General features: G+C 35.0%; 1 protein-coding gene and 1 long non-coding RNA gene across 11 annotated transcripts; one reads left to right on the top strand and one right to left on the bottom strand.

The window, feature by feature from the left end:
- The first annotated feature begins 4,147 nt into the window (after window positions 1-4,147).
- LOC133852773 (uncharacterized) lies at window positions 4,148-9,237 on the top strand. 2 transcript variants are annotated; one of them, XR_009895979.1, is made up of 3 exons: window positions 4,148-4,546; window positions 6,214-6,314; window positions 9,107-9,237. It is a non-coding gene; the product is annotated as an uncharacterized LOC133852773 (long non-coding RNA). The 2 variants fall into 2 exon arrangements; XR_009895978.1 differs by lacking the exon at window positions 9,107-9,237 and adding an exon at window positions 7,305-7,936.
- A 1,458-nt stretch (window positions 9,238-10,695) lies between these two features.
- On the bottom strand, window positions 10,696-20,656 carry LOC133851254 (heat stress transcription factor A-2b-like). Of its 9 annotated transcripts, none has more exons than XR_009895781.1 (7): window positions 19,930-20,656; window positions 17,622-18,826; window positions 17,421-17,511; window positions 17,262-17,328; window positions 16,962-17,079; window positions 12,477-12,555; window positions 10,696-11,247 (listed from the first exon to the last, which is right to left on the bottom strand). XR_009895781.1 is itself a non-coding variant. In XM_062287587.1 (2 exons), exons 1-2 carry the CDS (start codon window positions 20,230-20,232, stop codon window positions 18,119-18,121), a joined length of 1,011 nt encoding a protein of 336 aa, XP_062143571.1. In that variant the 5' UTR covers window positions 20,233-20,656; the 3' UTR covers window positions 17,554-18,118. The 9 variants fall into 9 exon arrangements, 1 of the variants encoding a protein (XP_062143571.1); XR_009895782.1 differs by having other exon boundaries at window positions 16,962-17,069; XR_009895777.1 differs by having other exon boundaries at window positions 10,696-10,887; window positions 11,088-11,247; window positions 16,962-17,328; window positions 17,425-17,511.
- Window positions 20,657-23,261: the final 2,605 nt, after the last annotated feature.

The raw sequence follows: 23,261 nt of genomic DNA, 5'->3' as shown, positions 1-23,261 counted from the left end.
CATCAAGTAGGTGTTTGAGTACACAAGGCACGAGGAAAACTACCAGTTTAGAGTTTTCCAAAATGTTTATGAATGATCACGACAGGCAAAGAAACCCCCTTGTATTGCTTTCTTTTTTTACATATCTTTCACAGCGACTAGCATCTTCTAATTGACTAGTAGTGTTGCCGTGGAGTACAAGTACTCTTACTCTTATATATATATATAATTTTTTTTTTTTTTCCTAAGCATATGCACGTACATCATATGACATCTACCTCAAGGCCATGACTGTCTAGTGTCTACTGTGTATCAATTAATCTAGTGCTGAATAATAAGGATTTCTAACGGAGTTTGCAATTGAGAGTAAGACGCAGTCCAAGTGGATTAACAATATTCAACTTTTGGCTAAGTGTTATGTGAATGCTGTTGTGGTGTAGAGCGTACCAATAATAAAAACCACTCACAATAGAACAAATTCTTTTAAGATATTGATGGGCCCCATGGTAGGCCGAATCTTAAAGATCCCTTGAAAGTTCTAGATGGGCCAATCACAAGGACAAGAGCTAAGAAGATCAAGGAAGCAATGCAAGGATTGGTGCAATCTACTTGGGCCGAGTTTGCAAATTTATCGAGTAAGACCCCAACATTCAATATGGGCTTGAAAGAAGATGAACTAGCTTTAATGCATGTGATCCAAGCTACATAAGGATAATATTATTGATAATGATAAGATTATGGTAGATAGGTTTAATAGTTGAGTTGGAATGAAATTCCAACTTATTAGGATTAGATTATCTACTATATCCTAGTTGATTGACAAGGATCATATTAGAGTAAGAAGTGGAGCTGGAATATAATACCAACTCATTAGTATTAGATTAGGATTAGAATTTATTTGAATTTGAATTTGATTTCTAAATATTATCACTTTAGATTTTATCCAGTTGTATTTCTATTTAAAGACCCTTTGGGTCCTTGATGAAAACAGAATTTGATAATGAATAAAATTTTCTTCATAGAGAATTTTCAGTTTTCCCTACTTGATCTTTATTGAACTAAGAACTTATCAAAGGCATTTGCTTTGTGGCGTTTTCACCAATCTAGGTTCTTGAAACAAGATTTCAACGGGTCTAGATCTTCTTGACTTGATTCTTGGCTTTCTTGGATAGGTTTCAATTTGATCGTGGGTTCAAGGGAGATCGATCCCACGGGTTCACATCAGATATGGTCTATGTGAAGGTGTCAAAACCTCAAGGATTGTAAATTTTGTATCATTATGTTCACAAAGATTAATTGTGATATAACCCAGAGAGAAAGAGTTGATTGGTTTGTAGCAATTAGTACTAAATTTTAAAACGTAAATGAAAGTGTAACATAGTAAGGAGAAATATATGGGGATTGATCTCACCTCTAATCTCATCATAATAATAAATTGCATTTAACATGAGAATTTCATGTACATGAATAATATAGCTCGTGTGCATATCTCAAGTACCCAACGATGTCGTCAAGAAAATTCGTTTATCTTAAATAAGCATAGTTTATCTTTCGGTAAGGTATAAATGCTCTACCTAAACTAGGGAGTAGAACAATTCATTATTTCTAGGCATGGACTATCAAATATCCTAATTAGCTTACACATGATCAAGGAATAAGTATAACTCATCTTTCGGCAAGCATAAATAGATTTACCTAAATTAAACTAAGGTATAAAGCAATTTATTCTTCCTAGGCATGGCATATCAAACCTTCTTGATTTAGTGTCCATTAAAACCGTTGTAAAACCATCATTTACATAATCACAAAAAATATAAACGCTGAGTTCAATCAAGATAAATAATTTTTTAACACAAGATAAAAGATTTATTAAAATCGAATATAAATATTAGAAACAATCTCAAGATTAAACAACCAATACTCATGGTCATAAAATTCCCATGAGAAAACATAATTACATCACTATGATTTGGAAAGGGCTACATCAATACCATACATGAGTTTTAGCCGCTCATAGAAACGCTGGAAATCATCTTTGTCGGAGAGAAATCCATCCCAAATCGCCGCTGTAAATTCTCTACTTTTTTCTCCAAAACCTTTGCCTCTAATCCTATTGATTTCTATTCTTTAATGTAAACGAGTCTAGAGTATTTATATAGAGGACAAGTGAAATCCTTATGGATTTCTACATATCTGAACATCTAATCCAAATAGGAATAATAAAATAACTCATAAGTGAATTTGATGTCTTGTTGCCAACTTTGTAGTTTGTGATTGCGCTCGAGCCCAATATGTTGCTGCGCTCGAGCGTTCATGATGTGCACTCGAGCCCATTGTGCTAGTGGTCCTACACGAACAAGTCTTTCTGCTGCACTCGAGCTTTTAATGTATGCTCGAGCCTCATGGTTTTGTGCTCAAGCCCAATATGTTGCACTCGAGTGTTTTGCCTTGCAAATTGCAAGATTTGAAGCTTTAAGACCGAAGATTACTTGTGTTTTTCCCATGGTTCCTTAGAGTGTTTTTAAAATAAAAACAATGTAAAGCATCATATCACAATGAAACTAAGAGGCTAATATATGCGAGTTAAAGGGCTTGAATGTGCAACATTCAATGCTCATCAAATGCGTACAGATCTTGTAGTTCACCTTTCAACCAAAAACTAACCAGGATCCTGCTTCTTGTTTCAGCCTATGTTTGCTAATTTGTGAAAAAACTAGCGGTAGGAATTTAAAGGTTCCAATGCCTCTTTATCAAACACGGTTTGGGGATAGTTTTGCGTCTTTCTTTATTCATGAACATTCTTTAAATAGAATAATTACATCGAACATGACTTGGACTAGAGCTCCTTATTGACCACGACTTGGCGAAAACTCCTCTACTTGTAGATAACTCCTATACGTCTTGGAGTGTGCCTCTTACTAAAATGAATGCAGTTAGTGCTATAGCTCATAACCGGCTCTATATAAACCTAGCAACATACAAACTCTGAATTTGAATAAAACGACAAAAATAAATAATACCAACTACACGGCTAAAGTAAAATACAACACGCTATCATCCTTTCTTATCTACTACCATAGCAGGCCATCCCTCTTGAGAAGCACCCTTGTCCTCAAGGGTGAATTCTGGGAATTGTTATAGCATAGTCTCGACTCTCTCCCATGTCACATCTGCAGGACTAAAACTATGCCAATGAATCAAGACCTCCCTAACTCGATCTTTGCCATGGAAATCAAGGATAGCTTGCTATTTGAGGACGTGATCGGTATATGAATTTTTAGGTAACATGGTACTCGGAACCACTCCATGTCCCAACTGTTTCTTGAGCAAGGAAACAAGAAAATGAGGTGCACCTTAGGACACGTAGGTAACTCAAGTTGGTATGTCACTTCTTTGATCTTTCCAACCACCTTGTATGACCCAAAATATATAGCAGCCAACTTCATATGTAGCCTCCTTGCCACATAATGTTATCGATATGGATGTAGTCACAAATACACCATATCTCCTAATTGGAGCTCCCTCTCTGTATGCCCCCTGATCATAGACTTGTTTTATTCGATCATGTGTTTGACTTCGCTTGAGCTTGACTTGTCATAATAGGGTGTCAGATTCCAGGAGTTCTTGTTCCACTGAGTCAACACTAGCAGTTCCTGGAATGTAAGAAATAAGTGTGGGCGGTGGTCGACCGTACACTACTTTCAAACGGGGTTTTCTCCTTACTTGCATAGAAACTTGTATTATATGTGTATTATATGTAAAGACCAAGAATAAATAGGGAATTTAGTGTTAATAAATTATATTTATTTAATAGGATAAGACTAATGATAATTTTTAAGGAGATAAATTTATATAATTGGAATCAAAATGAGTTTTAGTAAATAAATAATTAATTGCATTAGTAAGATGTAGTTAAAATAAATGTGGGGTCAAATATTAATTATTAAAAGAAAGAGTTTTAATATAGTGGGGTCCTAGTGTAATTTATGGAAGTGTAGGCATTTTAATAAAAAGAAAATCTTCCCCTGCCAAGTGTCATCACTTGTATGACTAAGAGAATATTACCCCATCTTCTCCCAACCACCCAGCTTTCGCCACGTGTCCCTCACCTTATCCATTTTCTTTCTTTTTCTCTCTCTTTTCCCCCACTCCCCGCACGTCCTTCCTCTCTTCTTCTTTATTTTCTCACGCTCATCCCTCCTCTCCCCTGTTTCACGCAGCCCCTCCCCTTCTCTTCCATTTTCTTTTTCTTCTCCCTTCTTCTTCCCACATAGAGAGAGTTAGAGACCGAGAGAGGGGGACCAACTAAGTGAGAGAAAGGTCCAGCCAAGAGGTGCGATTTTTGGAGTGAGACCCGATCCTCCAAGGGTCTCGGTGGGTCATCAAGGGGAGACGATTCCCAGTGGGTTTTGACGGATCGAAGCGGTGAACACCGGTGAAGCTGGGATGACGCGATTCAGTGGCCTGAGGTACGATTTTCGGTGATCTTCAAGAAGATTCGTCTGTTGCTGATTCCACCATTTTTTTTTTCGGTAGATTTCTCTACAGTGAAATAGGAATTCACAAGGTAATTTCTAAGGATTTAGTCTAGTTGATTTGGTTTATTAATGATAAATAACTAGATGATATTTGGGTTGGATTCTTGGCTAAATCCATGTGATTCTCTGTTTGTTCTAGTGTTTGTGATTCGATTATCTGCCTTTAGCCATATAGTGTTGTTACTGAATGGATCCTCCCCTGTTTCGGTTGTATTAAGTTTTGGATATTGATTTTTCCTGTTTGACCGATTGTGGGTACTTAACTTGGCAGCGTATTGATTTGGGTTGAGGAAGGCCGAATGGTTGTGGGTGTTCTTAAAGTTGTATTTTGATGGGTTAACTTAGTTGGGAAATTCTAGATTTGTTGTTGACCGAATAGGTCTTTGGATTGATTTTGGTGGCTGAAATTTGGTATTGTTAGGGCATTGCTTGGGTGTCTATGGCTAATTAGTTGGTGTTAATAGATGTTTGATTGGAAATTGATTCTAATGAGTATTTTGATGGAAATCTGAATTTGGTTTTAGGACTTGTAAATTGGGTGATGATATTGGTTTATATTTTATTACTAGAGATTGAATTTAATTGTGTTGGATTGTTGTTTTGGTTTGTGTTGTAGGGGTTAATGCTAATTGAAAATGGTTGAATGGTTTGGTTAGTCTCTTGTAGTGGCCATGTATGGAGAGAGTGATTTTAATGGGTGTTCTTGATGGGATTTAAATCTGAATTTTGGAGTGATAATTTGTTGATGTTGAATTTTTGATTAAGTTCTCATAGTGTTGTTTTAATGACATTGGAGTTGGTTTTTGGCCTTTGATGCTTGTGGGTGCCTAGGCCCTTGATTGGAGTTGATTATGAGAATCCCTTCTATGTGGTAGCTGAATGGAGTTTATGTGTTGTTGTTGAGATTTTGATTAGGCTCTATGGAGGTTGGATCGAATGGGTATGCGGTTAGATGATTTTGGTGGTTTTTGGATTTGTAAATTTGGAGATATTATGATAGTGTTGAATTATCGGAATGTTTACCTAACTCGAAATGAATTAAGGGAATGAGTAAATAAAGTAAATGAAAGTGTATAGGAAAGGGATGGAATACATAAAGATTATAATATGTTAAATAAGGTTAAAGTTCTAAACCTAAACTACTTGGATGGTTAGTAAATGATAAAAATCAAGTATTAAATATAATGGTTAAAATGTGAATGCCATAGATTGATAAATTGTCCAAATAACCTTAAGACAAGAAAAATAAAATAGTGGTACTATGGGAATACCTAAATAGACTTTAAAATCAAATAGTATTGGAACTTTATGATTTATGTGCCTATATGCATATTGTGAAATATATAAGTGTGTTATGAGGTTTAGCTTAATAAGCATTTTATACATAGATGTCTATACATATATATATATATATGTATATGGGCCAAATACACTTAAGTTAGCTTAAATGAATAAACAACTATAAGCCTTATAGTTAATAACAATAATAGATAAACTAACAAATATAGTAAATACATCTTTGTATTAATAAACAAAGATATCATTAGAACCCAAACTTAAATGATAACTTAATAATAATTTAGGATACCTAGCTAGTCTTAGAAGCGGGTAACGCGACGTGTGTGCACGTGTGTAGTTTATAAGTATCATAGAATATATGGTCATTAGCATAGTCTAACGTCATAAATGTTTGCAGGCAAGTGTTCGGATTGGCGACCTCAATTAGTTCTCCAATGTTGGGTTCAAGTAACTTGAATATGGGGGAAATGTTGGAGTCATGAGTCCTATGCAGCCAAGGTGAAATTCTACTCACTAAGAAACTATTATTTTTATATATTATAGAATTGCAAAATATATATGTTGTTTTATAAATCCAAACCAACTGTATGTTGAATATATCTGTTTTGGTTGATTTAAATACTTTAGAGTATGTTCAAATATATCAATGATAGTTTCAGAATCTAGTATTGTGTGTTGCATGATTTGGATGAAGTATGGAATTGTTTAGCAAAGTATGATTTAACAGTATGATACAGTAATGAAATACTTACTGGTCAAGCACAAAGCATATAGCATGTAGCATAAAGCATACAACATGTAGTAACCCAGCAGCAGCCAAGTAACAGACCTTGGGGGATCCAAGCCCCAGAGCAGTATGCATAACATATATAGCATGATTTATATTGTGTGTGGTTTTCATAATTACTATGGGTAGTTTGCTAGATGTATTAGTATGCCTAAGAGTTTTAATGGCAAAGAGCTTATGTATACTGCTATCGTTTAGTTGCATAATTTAAGAACATTGAGCTTGGATGTACAATGGTATTTTCATTGTTCGAGTATGAGTAATACAGTGTCCTAGGAATAGGTTGATGGATTGTCATAGACATGAAGTTGTAATACCCTAGGATTCAGTGTTACCCATATTCAGGGGATGATAGTATGCTCGTACTAAAGAGCAAAATGGCATGTTTTAAGCTTGGTGTACTTGGATGTGACACTATTAGTTGGAATATCAGTGGGTTTTGGGAGTAGGTAGATGGATTGTCATTAGTACATCAGTAAGAAGTGCTTGGATATCGGAGTTTTACTCTAGTAACCACATGGACAACTATTTGCCATAGACACAAAGTTGTAATGTCCTGAGGCTCACAGTTGGTAACGTTAGATCTCTGTGCATTTGAGCTGATAAGCGTTGAATGTTACACATTCAAGCCCCTTAACTTATATATGTTAATTCCTTAGCATTGTTATTTGTTTGATTTTGTGTTGTTTTATTGTTTTCAGGTTTTAAATAAAAATGCAATTAATTCCATTAATTTTGGGCTTAAAGTACACTTTGAGAAGACCTAGAAGATATGTTTAAGCTTAACCAATCATATAGGTATGTGGTTAAGTTTAATCAAGTCAAGTGAAGGATTAAATCGGAATTTCTCTACTAAGAGTCAAAAATCGGATTGGATTCAAATTTGGATTCTGCATATGTCTCAGTGTTTAGATCATAACTTTTGTTTAAGATATCGGATTGCAATGAAATTGGTGGCGTTGGAAAGCTAATAAAATATTCAACAAATATGTCAGAAATAGCTTTTCTCTTATTCGAACGTTTACTATGCCAAAATCGCCCCGTAATAAAAGACCGCAATTCTGGCCGAATTTGGAATCCTTTTCCTACTTGGATTGAAGTTTCAATCTCCTACTTGGACAAGAAGACTCAAGAGACGATTTTTCTGGAATGGAAAGAGCTTCTAGGCCTTAAAAAAAAAACATTGAGAAAAGACACTGCTACTTAGAGAAAAATTCAGAGAAAAACTTCTTGAAGGCTTGAAGAGTTGAAGAGAAGTAATCATGGCAAGAGGCCATTGCAGCAACATCATGAGCGGCTAAAAACTTTTGTAGGGTATTGATGTAGCCCTATCCAAGCACAATGGTTTGATTGTATTTTAATTTAGAGAATTTTAGTTTATGCATGTTGGTTGTATAATTATGAGAATTGCTACAATTTGATATTGTTCTTCATCTTTTAATGCAATTGTTCTTCAATTCACAATCAATATTGGTAGAATTCTTCTCTTGTCTTAGAAAGCTTTTTACCTTTATTGAACTCAAATCATTCTTATTTTCTGTGATTATGAGAATGATGATTATACAACGGGTTTAATTGACATATGATCAAGAGAATTAGATAGGCCATGCCTAGGGAAGACGAATCGTACTACACCCTAGTTTAGTGTAATTTAGGTAAACGATTCGTGCCAACCGAAGATGGGTTATACTTTTTCATTGATTGTATGTATCCTATTAAAGACGTAGCTAATCCATGCCTAGGGAAGACGGGTCGTACCGCATCTTAGTGGTTAGGTGGACGGTCCGTGCCAACCGAAGATGGATTATACTTATGCTTTAATATGGTAATTTCTTGTTTATTTATAGCATGCATAGAATGAATTTCTCTAATTAAATATGATTAACCATTGATGTGCGGATAGCGGTGAAGTCAATACTCTACTCTTTTTCTCTCTCTTATATTTCAATTCTCTTTTACGTTTATTTTTATGCACTTTAGTTAATTACAAATTCAACAATCTTTTCATTAGTTATTTTTAATCTTCATAAACTTGATAGCAATACCCCTGCAGTCCTTGAGGTTCGACACCCTCTCTATAGCCTTATCCTACAAGGATTCGTTCTATTGCGAGTGGTTATTTATTATTGATATATTTTGGTAAACAAAAGACCACATACCAACATAAAAGTATTATTGTAGATGAGTCGATATGTAGAAGCTTCCAAGATGGGATGAATGGAACTTCTATATATGTTCACAGCTACATAGTATGCTTTAAATGTTTTCTAATAGTCGGTGTTTGCTATATCAGCTATGAGGGTTTTCAAATAAAAGTTTATAAATTGGTAGCTGTTATAGTGCATGCGAGACTAAAAGGGAGAGTTGGTTCTTTGCGAAAACTCAGTTACTTTAATATCACTGAGGTCTCGGTATCATGTACTGAGACGGTGAACTCATTTTTTCACCTATACGGATGTGGCAAACCCCCACAGCCGTATATATGATGTTCCTTTGGCTGCAGGTACTTCGGTCGTAGATGATGGTATTGTAAATGTGCACTTGGGGTATTATGACCAAAGCTCGCTACAACGGTCGTAATTGTGGGACCATGAGCGTCCTTTGTTTAATAGGTTTTGTTTATGGCTTGTGACGCCTGTGTCACTTGTTTTTGTATAAAACTATCTCTATTATGTAATTATATTAAGGAAAGACTTAAACATATAGATGTTAAATGGCACTTGTTATAATTAATTTATGACAGATGTTTAGATGTGATTTTCGCTATTAGGTTTATGTTTTCCGCTGCATAGTAGATAGATGTTATACTATGATTTACCAGGTACATATTATGAGATATGTACCATATGTTGGCTTTGCGACATATCGTCGTGCCACTGTGTAGATCCATTTATATTTTAAGAGAATAATGATTAAGCAAATGATTTGTATATATAAAAAAAAAAGGTCGCCACATTCCACCCATGGAAGCCATTTGACCAGTTCTTGGGTTTGTCCCCTGTGACACATCTTAAATACATCTTCAAAGTTCTATTGACTACCTCTATCTGTTTGTCCGTTTGTGGGTGATAGATGAGCTAAAGTTGAACCTTGTTCCTTGAAAATTGAAAAGCTCTCGCCAAAAATTGCTTGTCAATGTTGGATCTCTATCATAGACTATGGAGTTCGGTATTCCATGCAACTTGAAAATATTATAAAAAAAATACATGAGCCACTATGGTTGCAGAATATGGATGCTTGAGAGGGACAAAATGTGCATATTTAGACAATTTGTCCACCATGACATAGATAACTGATTTACCCTGAGAACTTGGTAACCCCTTCAAGAAATCCATAGAAATATTGCTCCATATTGTTGTAGGAATGGTAAAGGTTGTAGTAGAGCCCCGCCAGAAAGGTTAACTCAGCTTTATTCCGTTGACATATGATGTGGCCGTGAGCGTATCAATAATAAAATAAACCATTCGCAATAGAATGAATCTTTGTAGAATATGGTTTGTGTGAGTGTGCCGAACCTCAAGGACTATGGGTTGTTGTTCAGCTATTGAAATTAACTCTAATCTAATTCAGAAAAGATGTTAGATTTTTGTTTTGTAATTGAAACTAAATAAAAACATAAAAGTAAAAGTAAGATAGTATGTAGAAGATATAAGGAATTGATTTCATCACTAATCTCATAATAATGATAAATTGCATTTAACATGAATATTTCACTTACATGGATGATATGACTCTTGTGTGTTTGTCAAGCACTCAACGATATCGTCAAGAATATATATATTTGTTTTATTAAGAAATAAGAATAGCCTATCTTTGTTAGGCACGGATCGTCCACCTAACCACTAAGATGCAGTACAATCCATCTTCCCTAGGTATAAACTATCAAATCTCTTAATTAGCATACAAGTAATCAAGGGATAAGCATAACTTATGGCCTATCAAACCCTCTTGATTTTATGTCCATTAAAACCGTTGTAAAACCATCCTTCATACAATCACAAAAAATACGAAGGTTGAGGTCAATAGAAATAAACAACTTTCTAAGACAAGATAAGAGATTTATTAAAATTGAATATAAAAATTGAAGCATAATTTCAAGATTAAACAACCATCATTCATGTTCATAGAATTCTCAAAGTCAAACATAATTACACCATAATTACTTGAAAAATGATACATTAATACTTTACGGATGATTTAGCCACTCATGGAGATGTTGGAAATCGCCTTTGTTGAGGAGAATTCCATCCCAAGAAGTTTCAGGAACTTTGAAGCACTTTTCTCCTAAAACATAGCCACTAATCTTATTGATTTCTTCTATGTAATGTAGTATACCTTTAAAGCACGAATTAGAGGTCTATTTATAGAGTACAAGAGCAACCCTAGTCTAAGTAGGAGAATGAAAACTCTTCCATTTTTTTTTTAAAAAACTTTTTATTTTGTCTTACTGTCAATTTCTGTAGCATGATTGTGCTCGAGCTCACCATCTTGTGGGTTCCTGCTGGTGTATGTGCTTGATCCATTGCGCTAGAGCCCAATTTCAATTGCGCTCGAGCTCAATTTCCTGTAGCCTTCATGATTTGTGTTTTAAGCCTTAAAAGTGATGGATTTATTTGTATTTTTTCCTTAGACACCTGAGAATGCCTAAAATACAAAAACAACACAAAATATTATATTACAATGAAACTAAGGGCCTAACATATACGAGTTAAGGGGCTTGAATATGCAATATTCAACACCTATCACACCCCCAAACTTACATATTGCTAGTAGTCTTTTAGCAATACAATAACTACTCTACTTTCTCTTTCGCGGGAAACACGATTTCATTTAGCGTATACAACAAGCATTTTAAACCTCTAGGACTCCATAGTGGACAAGTGAAGTCTCGTGAAGGTTTATCAGAAATGCTATCCACAAACATTATGCAAATCATGTTATCCATAAGATTGAAGTGTCATAAAAACAATGATTCTCATTCATTAGCAAGTTTAACAAGATAAACTCCATCTTTAAAACTATTAAGAATTTCAAAGTCTAAACATTTACTAATGGCTGGTTAAGGTATCACAAGTTCAAATTGGTGTAAAGTGAACTAACACACAATTATCAGGCTTCAAATTAATTCCAATATGCATGATTCAATACCTTCAAATTCACTAGGATCCCCAATAGATGAAACAACCAAGGCATGATGATATTATTTATTTATTTTTTATCAGGCTGTGCAATGCTTAGCTCCCTTAGGCTTTCTAATTGACCCATGTATCGAGTGTTAAGCCAATGACTCTCAAACTAGACTACTTTAGGGCTCTAGGTGTAAAACACCCTTGCGGGTTTACTGACTCGAGTAAAAAAAGCTAAGAAGCTAAATTTAGCCATATTATCAATTAATCCAAATTTCTCACCTTTTGACGTGAACATTCAATGCTTAATGAGGCAAGAAGTTTAGTTACTCAGTGAAAAATTCAATTCTCTTTTTTCTATTTTTTTTTTTAAAATATCATGCCAATATCATTTATCCAACAAGTCAACCACTTCATTTCAAGATATTGAAAACAGACACAATCTGTTTCACATGTCATACCTCACAAAATGTGTGCTAGTGTGCTTGTGGCAGATTCAAAGTGAAACATGTGAAATTTCATGTGTCAAAGGTAAGTGCTAAGACTTAGATTCCCTAATGAAATGATCACGTATTCAAAATTTTAAGCTCGTCAATGAAATGCAAATCAGAGTTAAAGTTCAATCCAAGTCTTAGAAATAATATGATAAGGCATTCACAATATGTACAACAGGACATTAAAATGTTTTTCCCTAACCCCAAACTCAAGCGATACATTGTTTCCAATGTATAGATAGAGATATAATACCGGGTGGAAAGGAAAAAGGTGGGGCGAAAGTACTCCTCCAAACTTCGATGTAAGAACATCTGCCCTAAAAAACGAAGTACTACTCCAACCATATAAAAAAATCCATCATAAAAAACAACAGAAGAAGTGTCAGTAAGAGAACAATTAAAAATAAACAAAAAGAAACAAAAAGAAAAAGACAGGAATGTAACGAGTTGCCTCCTATAAGTGCTAAGTTTAACGTCTTCAGCCAAACCCTTCAAAACTGACATCCTATGGGTTGGAGATGTATTTAAGATGTGTCACAGGGGACAAGCCCAAGGATGGTCCAAATGGTTGACATGGGTGAAATACACATATAATACAAGTTGCCATGCAAGTACAAGGAAAACCTCATTTGAAGTAGTGTACAGTCGACCACCGCTCACACTTCTTTCTTACATTTCAAGAATTGATAGTGTGATTTAGTGGAATAAGAACTCCTGGAATGTGACACCCTATTATGACAACTCAAGCCTAAGCCAAGTCAAGCACAGAATCGAATGAAAAAAGTCTACGATCAGGGGCATACAGAGAGGGAGCTCCAATAAGGAGATATGGTGTATGTGCGACTACATCCATATCGACAACATTATGTGGCAAGGAGGCTAAATATGAAGTTGGCTACTATATATTTTGGGTCGTACAAGGTGGTTGGAAGGATCGAAGAAGTGGCATACCGACTTGAGTTACCTACGTGTTCTAAGGTGCTCCCCGTTTTTCTTGTTTCCTTGGTCAATAAAAAGTTGGGACATGGAGTGGTTTCGAGTACCATGTTACGTGAAATTCCAAATACTGATCGCGTCCTCAAATCGCAAGCCATCCTTGATTTCCGTGGCAAAGATCAAGTTAGGGAGGTCTTGATTCATTGGCATGGTTTTAGTCCCGCAGATGCGACATGGGAGAGAGTCGAGACTATGCTGCAACAATTCCAAAAATTCACCCTTGAGGACAAGGGTGCTTCTTAAGAGGGATGGCATGCTATGGTAGTAGATAAGAAAGGATGATAGCGTGTCGTATTTTACTTTAGCCGTGTAGTTGGTATTATTTATTGTTGTTTTATTCAAAGTCATGACCAGGGGAGTGTTTTCACTCCCACTTGGTTGTGCACCCTACTAGGAAGGAGGAGGAATTTCATTTCTCCTATGACTCCTATCTTATCTATGCTATCTAGATAGTAGGAATTGAAATTGTAGTTCTCCTATGACTCCAACCCTACCTATGCTACAACTCTTTCTTATCTCCTAACCATATTATAAGTGTAAATCTAAGTCTATAAATAGAGAGCCATAGTGAAGTATTATTTACCAATTCAGTGCTTCAAGTTGTGAGTTCACACCCACGGTCATATTTAGTCATTAGAGAGAAGATCTGGAGGTTGAGTGAAGAACCTAAAGAACACGTCATTCACCATTCAACATGCAAGGAGCAAATCAACCAAACTCAACTGGCTCTAGTAGCTTAGAAGAGGTCAATTCGATTGTAAGTTCCTTGAACATGTTAGTTTAATTAATCTAGCCTTATTTATCTTGAAGAAATTTTTTCTGGGATCGGTATTCCGCTGCGCATACTTTGATTAGTGGATGATCCCCAACAGAATGTTCCGTGTACCTTCTGACATACATACTAGAGTATGTACATGGTCACTGTAGCATACGACAAATACTCGAACGTTCAGGCATCCAACATCGAACGTTCGACATTAGGATTTGACTCAAACGTCCAGCTATCCCACTTCGAACGTTTGACCATGAACAAAAGTCAATATTCTTACTTTCAACAATCCCTAATGAACCTTATCAAACCCACTAGTCATTCCAAAGCTCAATTAATTCTATAAAATATTTTGAGGTATAACATTGACCGTTATTCACGAGCCTCAAATCCATCTACTATATCCATCTTATCATCTACTATATCCATCTTATGTGGAGGAGGAAGATGAATTTGTTGATGAAGAGTTTCAAAAAGACGAGTTTGTTGATGAGGAGTTCAAACATAGACATGTTCATGAAGATGTTGAAGATCCTTCACAAGGATTTGTGTATTGGGATTCTCCACCAATCTATAATCATCTACCCTCAAGAAGAGGAACCGTTTGAAAAGGTAAATCTCTTAGATAATATTGAAAATTTTGTTGATGATAGTTCTATCCATCATGTGCTTGATAAAAGCCCTATAAGTGAAATATTTGATTTGGATGTTAACAAAGTTGATTTTCTTGGGGTAGGAAGTATTTTATCAAATTTCCTTGATGCTAATGTTTTTGATGATTTTTATGTTGAGAATAATCTTATGTTTAAAAGGGAAGAGATCATTGATCCATTTTGGAAGATATTCATGGTGCATGAACATGAGAAGATGTGCGATAGTCGTGTGAAGCTAAAGTTTTTTTGAATCTAATGCGAAATTTTTTCAAGTTACTCATCATAGTCATGTGGTGATTAGGGAAGTATTATTTCTTATGGGATGTTACATTGTTTTGCTTCTGAAGAGAAGGGGATGGAATAGATTGATTGGGCATCTGAAGGATGGAGGCAAAAACTAATGGAATTTAAGGACAAATTCTCTCCAACGGGGTGAGATTGATGTAGGCCAATTTTGCCAGATTTTTGTGAGGCCCATTTTACTTAAAAAAAATAAAAAATCATATCTTCTTATTTCGACATCTGATTGAAGACAAACTTGGTGCTTTAGAAAACTTATTCAAAGGGCTATAATTTTGTATTTCATTTAAATTTAGTAATTCCAACGTTTACTAGGGGAAAGTTGTCATTCTGTATTATTTTTACAACAAAATATTTATATTTCTTTTTTTTTTTTTTTTTAATAATTAATTTATTGGGTTTCAAATTTATAAGCCTAATGTGATGACCTTACCTGCCAGTTTATTAATTCCATTTATCTTATTCACATAATTTAACTTCAATAAATATTTCAAATCATTTTTTTGGGTGTTACAAGAATTATCACGGAGAAGATCATAGTCATAGACCTTTGTATTTATAAAAGATTATTCGTAGTCATAAATGGAACTGGGAAATCCATCTCGACTATAACTTGTAAATTTAAACTATCTGTCTTGATTAGACAAAGCAAGTGCGCTTCGGGTTGATATGTTGGTGTAAGAGCAAGATAATGCCATTCACCGAACGGACCATGTTAGTTGACCTTTTTTTAACACTGTCACAAAGAATGATGTATGTGAATGACACCTTATAACAGTTATTCTAAATTCTAAGAAAACTGTGAACACAGATATAGAGTGTAGGTTACTTTGATTTATTTATGAGTGAAATCTTTCTATGGTCAACATCTTTGTGCATTAGGTAATTATATGTAGCATTGTGGGAACACATTCTTCAATAAGAAATCCAAATTCTTTGTCAGGAACAAAGTGATAAGGAATATTCTCATTGATGTAGATTTAATGGGAGTGATTATTTCAAAGCTCAGGCCTGAGTGTTTCAATGTGACTTACTGAAACTTATATGCACAAGGTGAGATGGAATCTCATAGGGTAAAAAAAGATAATTACATAATTAAATCAGGTTATCAAAGAAAAGAAGTTGTGAACAAAGTAACAGTGTATGAACTTTGGTTCGACTTCGGAATGATTCCACGAAGGAGTAATATGTAAAAAAATAAGTATGTTATAGGGATTAATTGATTAATCGAAAGAATATTACAGTGTAGTTACATTTGTTTAATATAATCAATTATGATTAAGAGAGTCGTGTGACATGTGTCACAAGCCTATTGGAACTAATTATATTTTTTCCTTTAGGTCCCTCTTTGAACTACTGTAAATTGACTATTTGTTTTGGGCGTCAGTTATGAATTTATTTATTTGGATTGTTTTATTTTATAAAACTTGGGCCAAAGAATTTAATTTCTATGTGACTTGTTATTTGGAGTTTATAGGGTTTAGAAATTTAATTCCTAAAGGCTTAGGCAATTAAAAGAGCTCTGGACTCAAAGGATTTAATCCTACAGGCTTAACCAGAGTTAAAAGAGCATTGGACTAATGTGATAAAACCCAAGCCTAAGCTTTGGGCTTCTTGGAAAAGGGCTAGGGTTAAACCTAGCGCTATTTTTCTCAAGTCTATGCTTCTAACCATTCTCTAGCAATGAAAATAGTTTTGTGAGTCTATACTCACAGTCATATTCAGACGTCAAAGAGAAGACTTGAAGGATGAACCAAGAACATCAAAAACGTGTTGTTCATCATTCAACATCAAGAAGAAATTCAAGTAGGATTATATAGCCCTAAATACTTAAGAGATGCCAAATTTGATTGTAAGTATAATGAACTTGTAGATTTAATTTTAAATCTAGCCTTGTTTATCTTGAAGACAAAGATCCTTGGAATTGTTTTTTGCTGCGTATACTTTTATATGCATGATTCCGACATATGAATCTCAAGTTACAATATCAGCAGCATAAAGTCTCGCTTATTATTCATACCAGTGCAGAAAAATATATTGCTCTTTGTCGTGAGGCAACCATATTGCATTGTAGGAAGAATCACAATCTGGACTCCAACCTAGTTATATATTCTACTATATAGCATTCCTGTATTGATCTGTAGGACGTCAACAAAATGAATAGAATAGTTAGGAAAAGATGAGTAATGCTAAATACACCACCTCCATTTCGCTTGTATCTCACATGGCTGATGTGGATGGGAGTGAGATAGAAGTGTAATATATAGCATTACTCGGAAAAGATTTGTCTCGTTATGGTATAAAGAATGCAATAAGTTACCACTTCAGAGCCAGTGCTGAGGACAACGACTGATCATGAGAACCAAATTGCCATGGCACGGAAAAATCTACATGGTAGAAACTTGACGTAAACCGACCACTTCTCACTATGCATTTCTAAAATAACAAAAGGAAACCCAAAAGCAGAGAAAAATCAAACCGACAGATATTTGTATTCAGAAGCAACATTTAATTGTGATTCTTTGAGCATGCGGCTACAGCTTTTCCAGTTTCAACAGTTCCTGAACAATCTACATCAATTTAAGGGCAAAATATATTACAGGAGGCAGATATGATAAATGAAATTGATGCATTAGACATTGAGCGGTGGGTTTCCAAGGGGGTGAAAAGAAACAAGAACCTTGAGACAATCATGATAAGAACTACCAGACTCTGCCAAGCAATGCCTGCACCCTAACCAAGAAATAGAATAATAAGAGGTGGGGGGGACGTACAAGAGGAAAAACAAGTTAAATAGAGGGTTAGAAACACCAAATATTTCCATGGATACACTGCTTGTTACTTCTCCTGTCCTGCCAATAGCAAGAAATCCAGATCAATGTTATGGCATATTCCCATTTTTAAGACCCAAACTACACAAAATGAGAGATTAGCAACAACTGGTTGCTAATCTTCGTGCCCATCTACCGGCCAAATGGGCTGCGGCACATAGTTCTTCTGGTTATTATCCTTGTAATTCCCCTTTGTTTTCTTTTTCTTTCTTCCCCTCTCCTGTATTGCTCAGAAAAAAGAAAAATAAAAGAGAGATTAGCAACAACTAGCAAAAGCTACCAAAGAATAGGTCATCGAGGCAGTGAACTGAAGAGTACAAGTAGCATTAATGCACAAAAAGTCTGGCTATTCTCCTTCATCACCCACTATGCTTAATTCTTCCTCAAGAGCCTCACTGAATAATTCTTCCCAAAAGCCCTCATCAAGTTCTCTATCCCTACTCTCCAGTGGCTCTAGATCTTCCTTTTCTTTGTCATGCTCCTTTCTTTCCCTACCCAATCCTAGCATTTCCAATGCTTGCGCTTCAAGCTCTGATACTGCAAATTCAAGAGGCTCAGGTTTAATGGGTTTTAATCCTTCACCAGTCCGACTTGAGTCGCCACCACCAACAGAACTAGGTCCTCGATCAATTGACCTCCTTTTCTTAGTCATGACTTCTTCTAGTTCCTTTCTCTTCTCCTTCTGTTGGACGAGCTGCTGGAGAAAGGTTGGGTTTTGCATCGCTCTTGCTAAGAAGGACATCATTTGCTTTTGCCTCCTTTCTGTCCCTTGTAACCTTTGGTCCATTACTTGAAGGTAGCCTCTAGTATTCTGCTGCTGCTGCCTAAGCTTCACTAGTTCCATCATTAGAACATGCTTGTCACGCCTCAGACGATCGATTTCTCCATCTACTCCAAACTGGCCAACCTCAACAAAGGGACCCAGAGCATGTTGTGGAGGGAAAGGTTGAGAGGGTGCCTTTCTTCTCTTGATGTTCCTCAGAAGATGTCGCTGGCCCCTGAGAAAACCATCATTGGCAAACTCCCATCTATCTGGATCAATCTTCCTAAAGCCCTGTAAGAACCAAATTCGACACTCAGTGGTGCCACAAACGGATGGAAATTAAATCCCTAATCATATCGGCTTCACAACTTCATCTTCCATGGTGAGACAAAAACCCATCAAACTTTGAGACAGACTTATTATATTCTACTGGTAATTAAGTAAGATCAAATTATTATGTGCTGCACATGATAACAGAAGTGAAAAACGAAAGTCGACCACCCGTGATGTAATTCACGCCACGTATTGACAAAACCGGAAAGAACATAAAATAGGTTGATAATGAAAATGATATTAAGTATATCGATTTTTTTTTTCCTATCAGACATTCAAGTGAGAATATGCCTAGCTAGCTATCATAGTCACGGAATTATTATACAAGAGACAGACAGCAATATTCGGGCTACTTTTTTCTTCTTATTTTTCATAGCATTCAGGCAGTACTGAGGTAATAGTATACAAGTTTTGCTGAGATATAGACAATTAATTAATTAATTAATTACAGCTATAATCCTGCGACGTTACAGACAAAAAGAATCTAAGATAGACGTGAAATTTGTCAAATATCTCATCCATAAACGAGACTCTAAAGACTAAAGGTGGGTTGGATTCTTGGGACCACGTTAGCGTAGCTACAAACCACGTCAAAACGTTCAGTTGATCATGTGATGTCTGCAAGTATATATGAAACATTGCAGCTATCCCCAGTCACGAAATACCCCATCAGACACGCTGTATATATATATATATATATCATTTGCGTCTATCGGGAATTCAGGGCATTGTAGGTGGACAGACTGCTGAATACAATGATTTAAATACAAATGTAGAACAATAAGAAGTAAGAATCTGTTAATTAAATATGCTAATAGTGCATGCCTCGTGAAAAAAAATAAAGGACAGAAAATGCAGGTAATAGGAACACAAGGGGTAAAATGAAAACAAGTTGTTATATCTCAGCTTTCATCCAAGAACCTGCGTAAAAATCAAACTCATTCTTTCTTATCTAATTGAAATAAAGTGTACCATAAACATAGAATCTCAGAACCAGAAGAAAAAAAAAAGAAAAAAAGAAAAAAAAGTAAATAAAATTTCAGGCTGAAGAGAATGCTTACATAAGTGTTGAGCTGCCTGACAAAGCTTGAGAAATTGTTGTGCTTGAAGTATCTCCGGAGGAGATTTGTGGAGAATGAATGAGGATCCCACACAACAAAGCTGCTGCCTCCCCTGCTCCAAGAAACCATGTGATTGGTAGTTGGGTCATCAACCATGTCAAAGGTCTTGGTCAAGAATGGTGGAGGTCCTACGTAATGAAGGCCCTCCTTTGGCTGTGGTGGAGGCATCTTTGGCGGGTAGCCGCCCGGGTCCGATGAACCCATTCCAGGAGGGACTTCCTTCACCGGGTACAACGGATTCATTTCTGAAAATATTTGGTCGCTTTCGATTGCTATATGTCAATTTGTTGTTAAAGTTCCAAATCAAAACAGAGTTCAATGCAAATGCCAGATTGATAAGAAGTATATAATTGAATACCCGAAAATCCCAGAGATAATTTGATCAACTGGTTGGAAATAACAAAGAAATAGATTAAAAATAAAAATAAAAATAAGGGTTTGTGATGCCAAGTTGTAGGATTCAGAGGAAACAGAGTAGACCTGAAAAAAGATATAAAGAAGCCGATGGAACAGCAGAATCCAACCAAGAAATGAAGAAAAGAGGAGGGAGGAGAAAGTGAGGCGCTTAAGATTTGGAGCAGAGACGTTTAGGCCGTTACATGAAGTTGGTAGTTTGTCACACTCTTGTACAAAGAAGCCAAAGGATTGCGAGTGTCTTGACTCTTTTAAGGGTATAAATTGAAAAAATTATAATTATTGAGAAAGTTCTAGACCTCTAGGCAAGCAACTTGCATATTTTTTTTTTTATTTTTTATACAATTTAGGTAGGCCTATGAGCCTATCCTCATCTGGCAACTTGGTGGGAGAGAGAGAGAGAGAGAGAGAGAGAGAGAGAGGGGTTCTGCAAGTTTTGTAAACGATGAATTTTTTTGTGGTAGAGGTATGGGTTGATAGACCCCACTTTTTAATTTGGTGGGGATCGATCCAGTGACTAATTTAATTATAGGACAATAATGTAGAAAAATAAATACCTTGAGAATTTCTTCGTCTTAAGCTTTGTAGGATACTTCCATTTCAGGTAAAGCAGGTGAAACGGAGAAAAATTATTAGAAAAATGATATAAATAAATTTTATTCATTATTTGTTTCTTACAAATTTATTATTGGATTTATATGAGAGGTATATCAGGTTTTATAAATTTAATAGTAAATTTAAATCTTGATTTTCTGAAAATAAGTAAAATATGATTAAGGTATGGGTGTTTAATATGTCTAAAAATTATTTTATAATGACTTTTTTGTGTTTTGCATATATTGTCATGTAATAAATATGCATATGTTCTCGATGGGTAATTCAATTGGCTGGAAATTACACTAATTTAAATCCACCATCTCCTTCGTGTGTGGACATGTCATAAATATGCACGTTGCACGCCATAGTGTTCAAAAAATGTAAATGCGTAAAAATCATACAAATCATTAAATAAAACAAAAAAAATATATAATTTTGACCTTAATCAACTAGAAGAAGACACATACTAGTTGATTTTCGACACTCCTAATCTAATCTATTAAGGCACAAGAATCAATTATTTGCAAAATATCTTAGGCGACACATTCGGCGAAGAGTTTGCATGACACCTATGCAGCTTCTATATCTTTATTTATTTATTTTATTTATTTTTTTACTCTTTATCATATGCTACATTTGCAAAACACCACGAGTACTCGTGGCACTCATGTGAGGCGACATGTATCACTATACCATTGCCCAAAGAAAAATTATAAATTATAAATTATAAATAGCTCTTAAAGAAAACACACATACGTGGAGATAGCTGTAGGTGACACGTTAGTCGGTTCCTCGCTGAGTGAGAAGGGTAGGTTGTGGTAAAGAAACGTTCTTCTCTCTGCACATGCAACTTGCATTTGTTTTTCTTTTTTCCGAGGGTAAGTTGCACGTATTTAATGGGAATATTGGGTACGACCATATTGTATTACGACTGTGAGCATGATGAACATGATAAAAGTAGCGCATAGAAGGTTGCACAAGTGACACGCTTCACATCAGCAGGACCGCATCTATTTTAAATTACAACCCATTATATATTAGTTTATTCATATCCAGCAATAGGGTCGGCGGGATTGATATATTGTAGAGTCTAAGGCGATAATTTTAAACGAGACATATATATATATATATATATATATATATATATATATATATATATATATATATATATATATATATATATTATCATTTTTATTTGATAATTATTTTCATTACTTTTTAGCTAAACAATTTATTTTTTTTTTTATTTTTATCTATCACTTTTTAAAAGCTTTCTAAATCAAATTCTTTAAATATTTATCTATTTTAATTAGATATTATTTTTTATTGGTTTTAAGAGCAATCACTTCTAATGATTTTAACTAAAAAAAATAAAATTGCATCGAGTGTTAAAACAAACAACCCATCACACACCAGTAGTATCAAGCACAATCATCCGTTTAAAAAAAAAAAAAAAAAATCCAGCACAAACACAGTAAACATATTCCGGAGTTTCCTTTCAACATCCAAAAATTTTCAAAAAACAATCAAAGAATAAGATAATTAACTGAAAAATAACGAAATATAGAGCTATTGAAGAAGAAAAAGAAGGCATACAGAGGTCTTAGATTGGTGGAAGAAATTGGAGGCGAGAGAGTGGCGAGCGAGCCAGGAGAAGAGCCTCACACTGTTGGAGCGAACCATTTTGTGTTGGAGAGTAAAAAAGAGGGAGAGAACTAGAAGGATTAAAGCTTTGGGGGATTTGGGTTTATTCTGATAAACTCCAGGTGGATTTAGATAGAGAGAGAGAGGGTATTTTTTATTTTATTTTAATTATTTATTCTATGTGGGAGTTATAGAGTCTCCTAATAAGAGAGAAAATGCATTGTTATTTTGTTGGTATTAATTATTGTTTTCTTATGCCTCTAATTATTTATTTTTCTATTGAAGTTAAAGAGTCTTTAAAGAAGAGATCATACTTCTTTTATTTTTTCAAAACCATTCCAGATTATAATTGGGCTCTTTTTTTTTTTTTTTTTTTCAAACAAACTTATCTTTGTGGCCTTATTCTATTGAGAAAAAACTATTTCAGATTATGATTATGCTTTTCTTCTTCTTCTTCTTCTTCTTCTTTTTAAAAAAACTTGTCTTTGGAGCCTTATTGGAAAAAACTGTTTTAGTTTATGATTAAGCTTTTTTATTTTTTATTTTTTCAAACAAATCTGTCTTTTAGAGCCTTATTCCACTTGGCCCTTAGGCAACTGCCTAACTTGCCTAAGGAA

Source organism: Alnus glutinosa, chromosome 12, assembly GCF_958979055.1.
Source record: "Alnus glutinosa chromosome 12, dhAlnGlut1.1, whole genome shotgun sequence".
Classification (NCBI taxonomy): domain Eukaryota; kingdom Viridiplantae; phylum Streptophyta; class Magnoliopsida; order Fagales; family Betulaceae; genus Alnus; species Alnus glutinosa.
The sequence above is the reverse complement of the archived record's forward strand: the minus strand, read 5'-3'. Positions and strand labels throughout refer to the sequence as shown.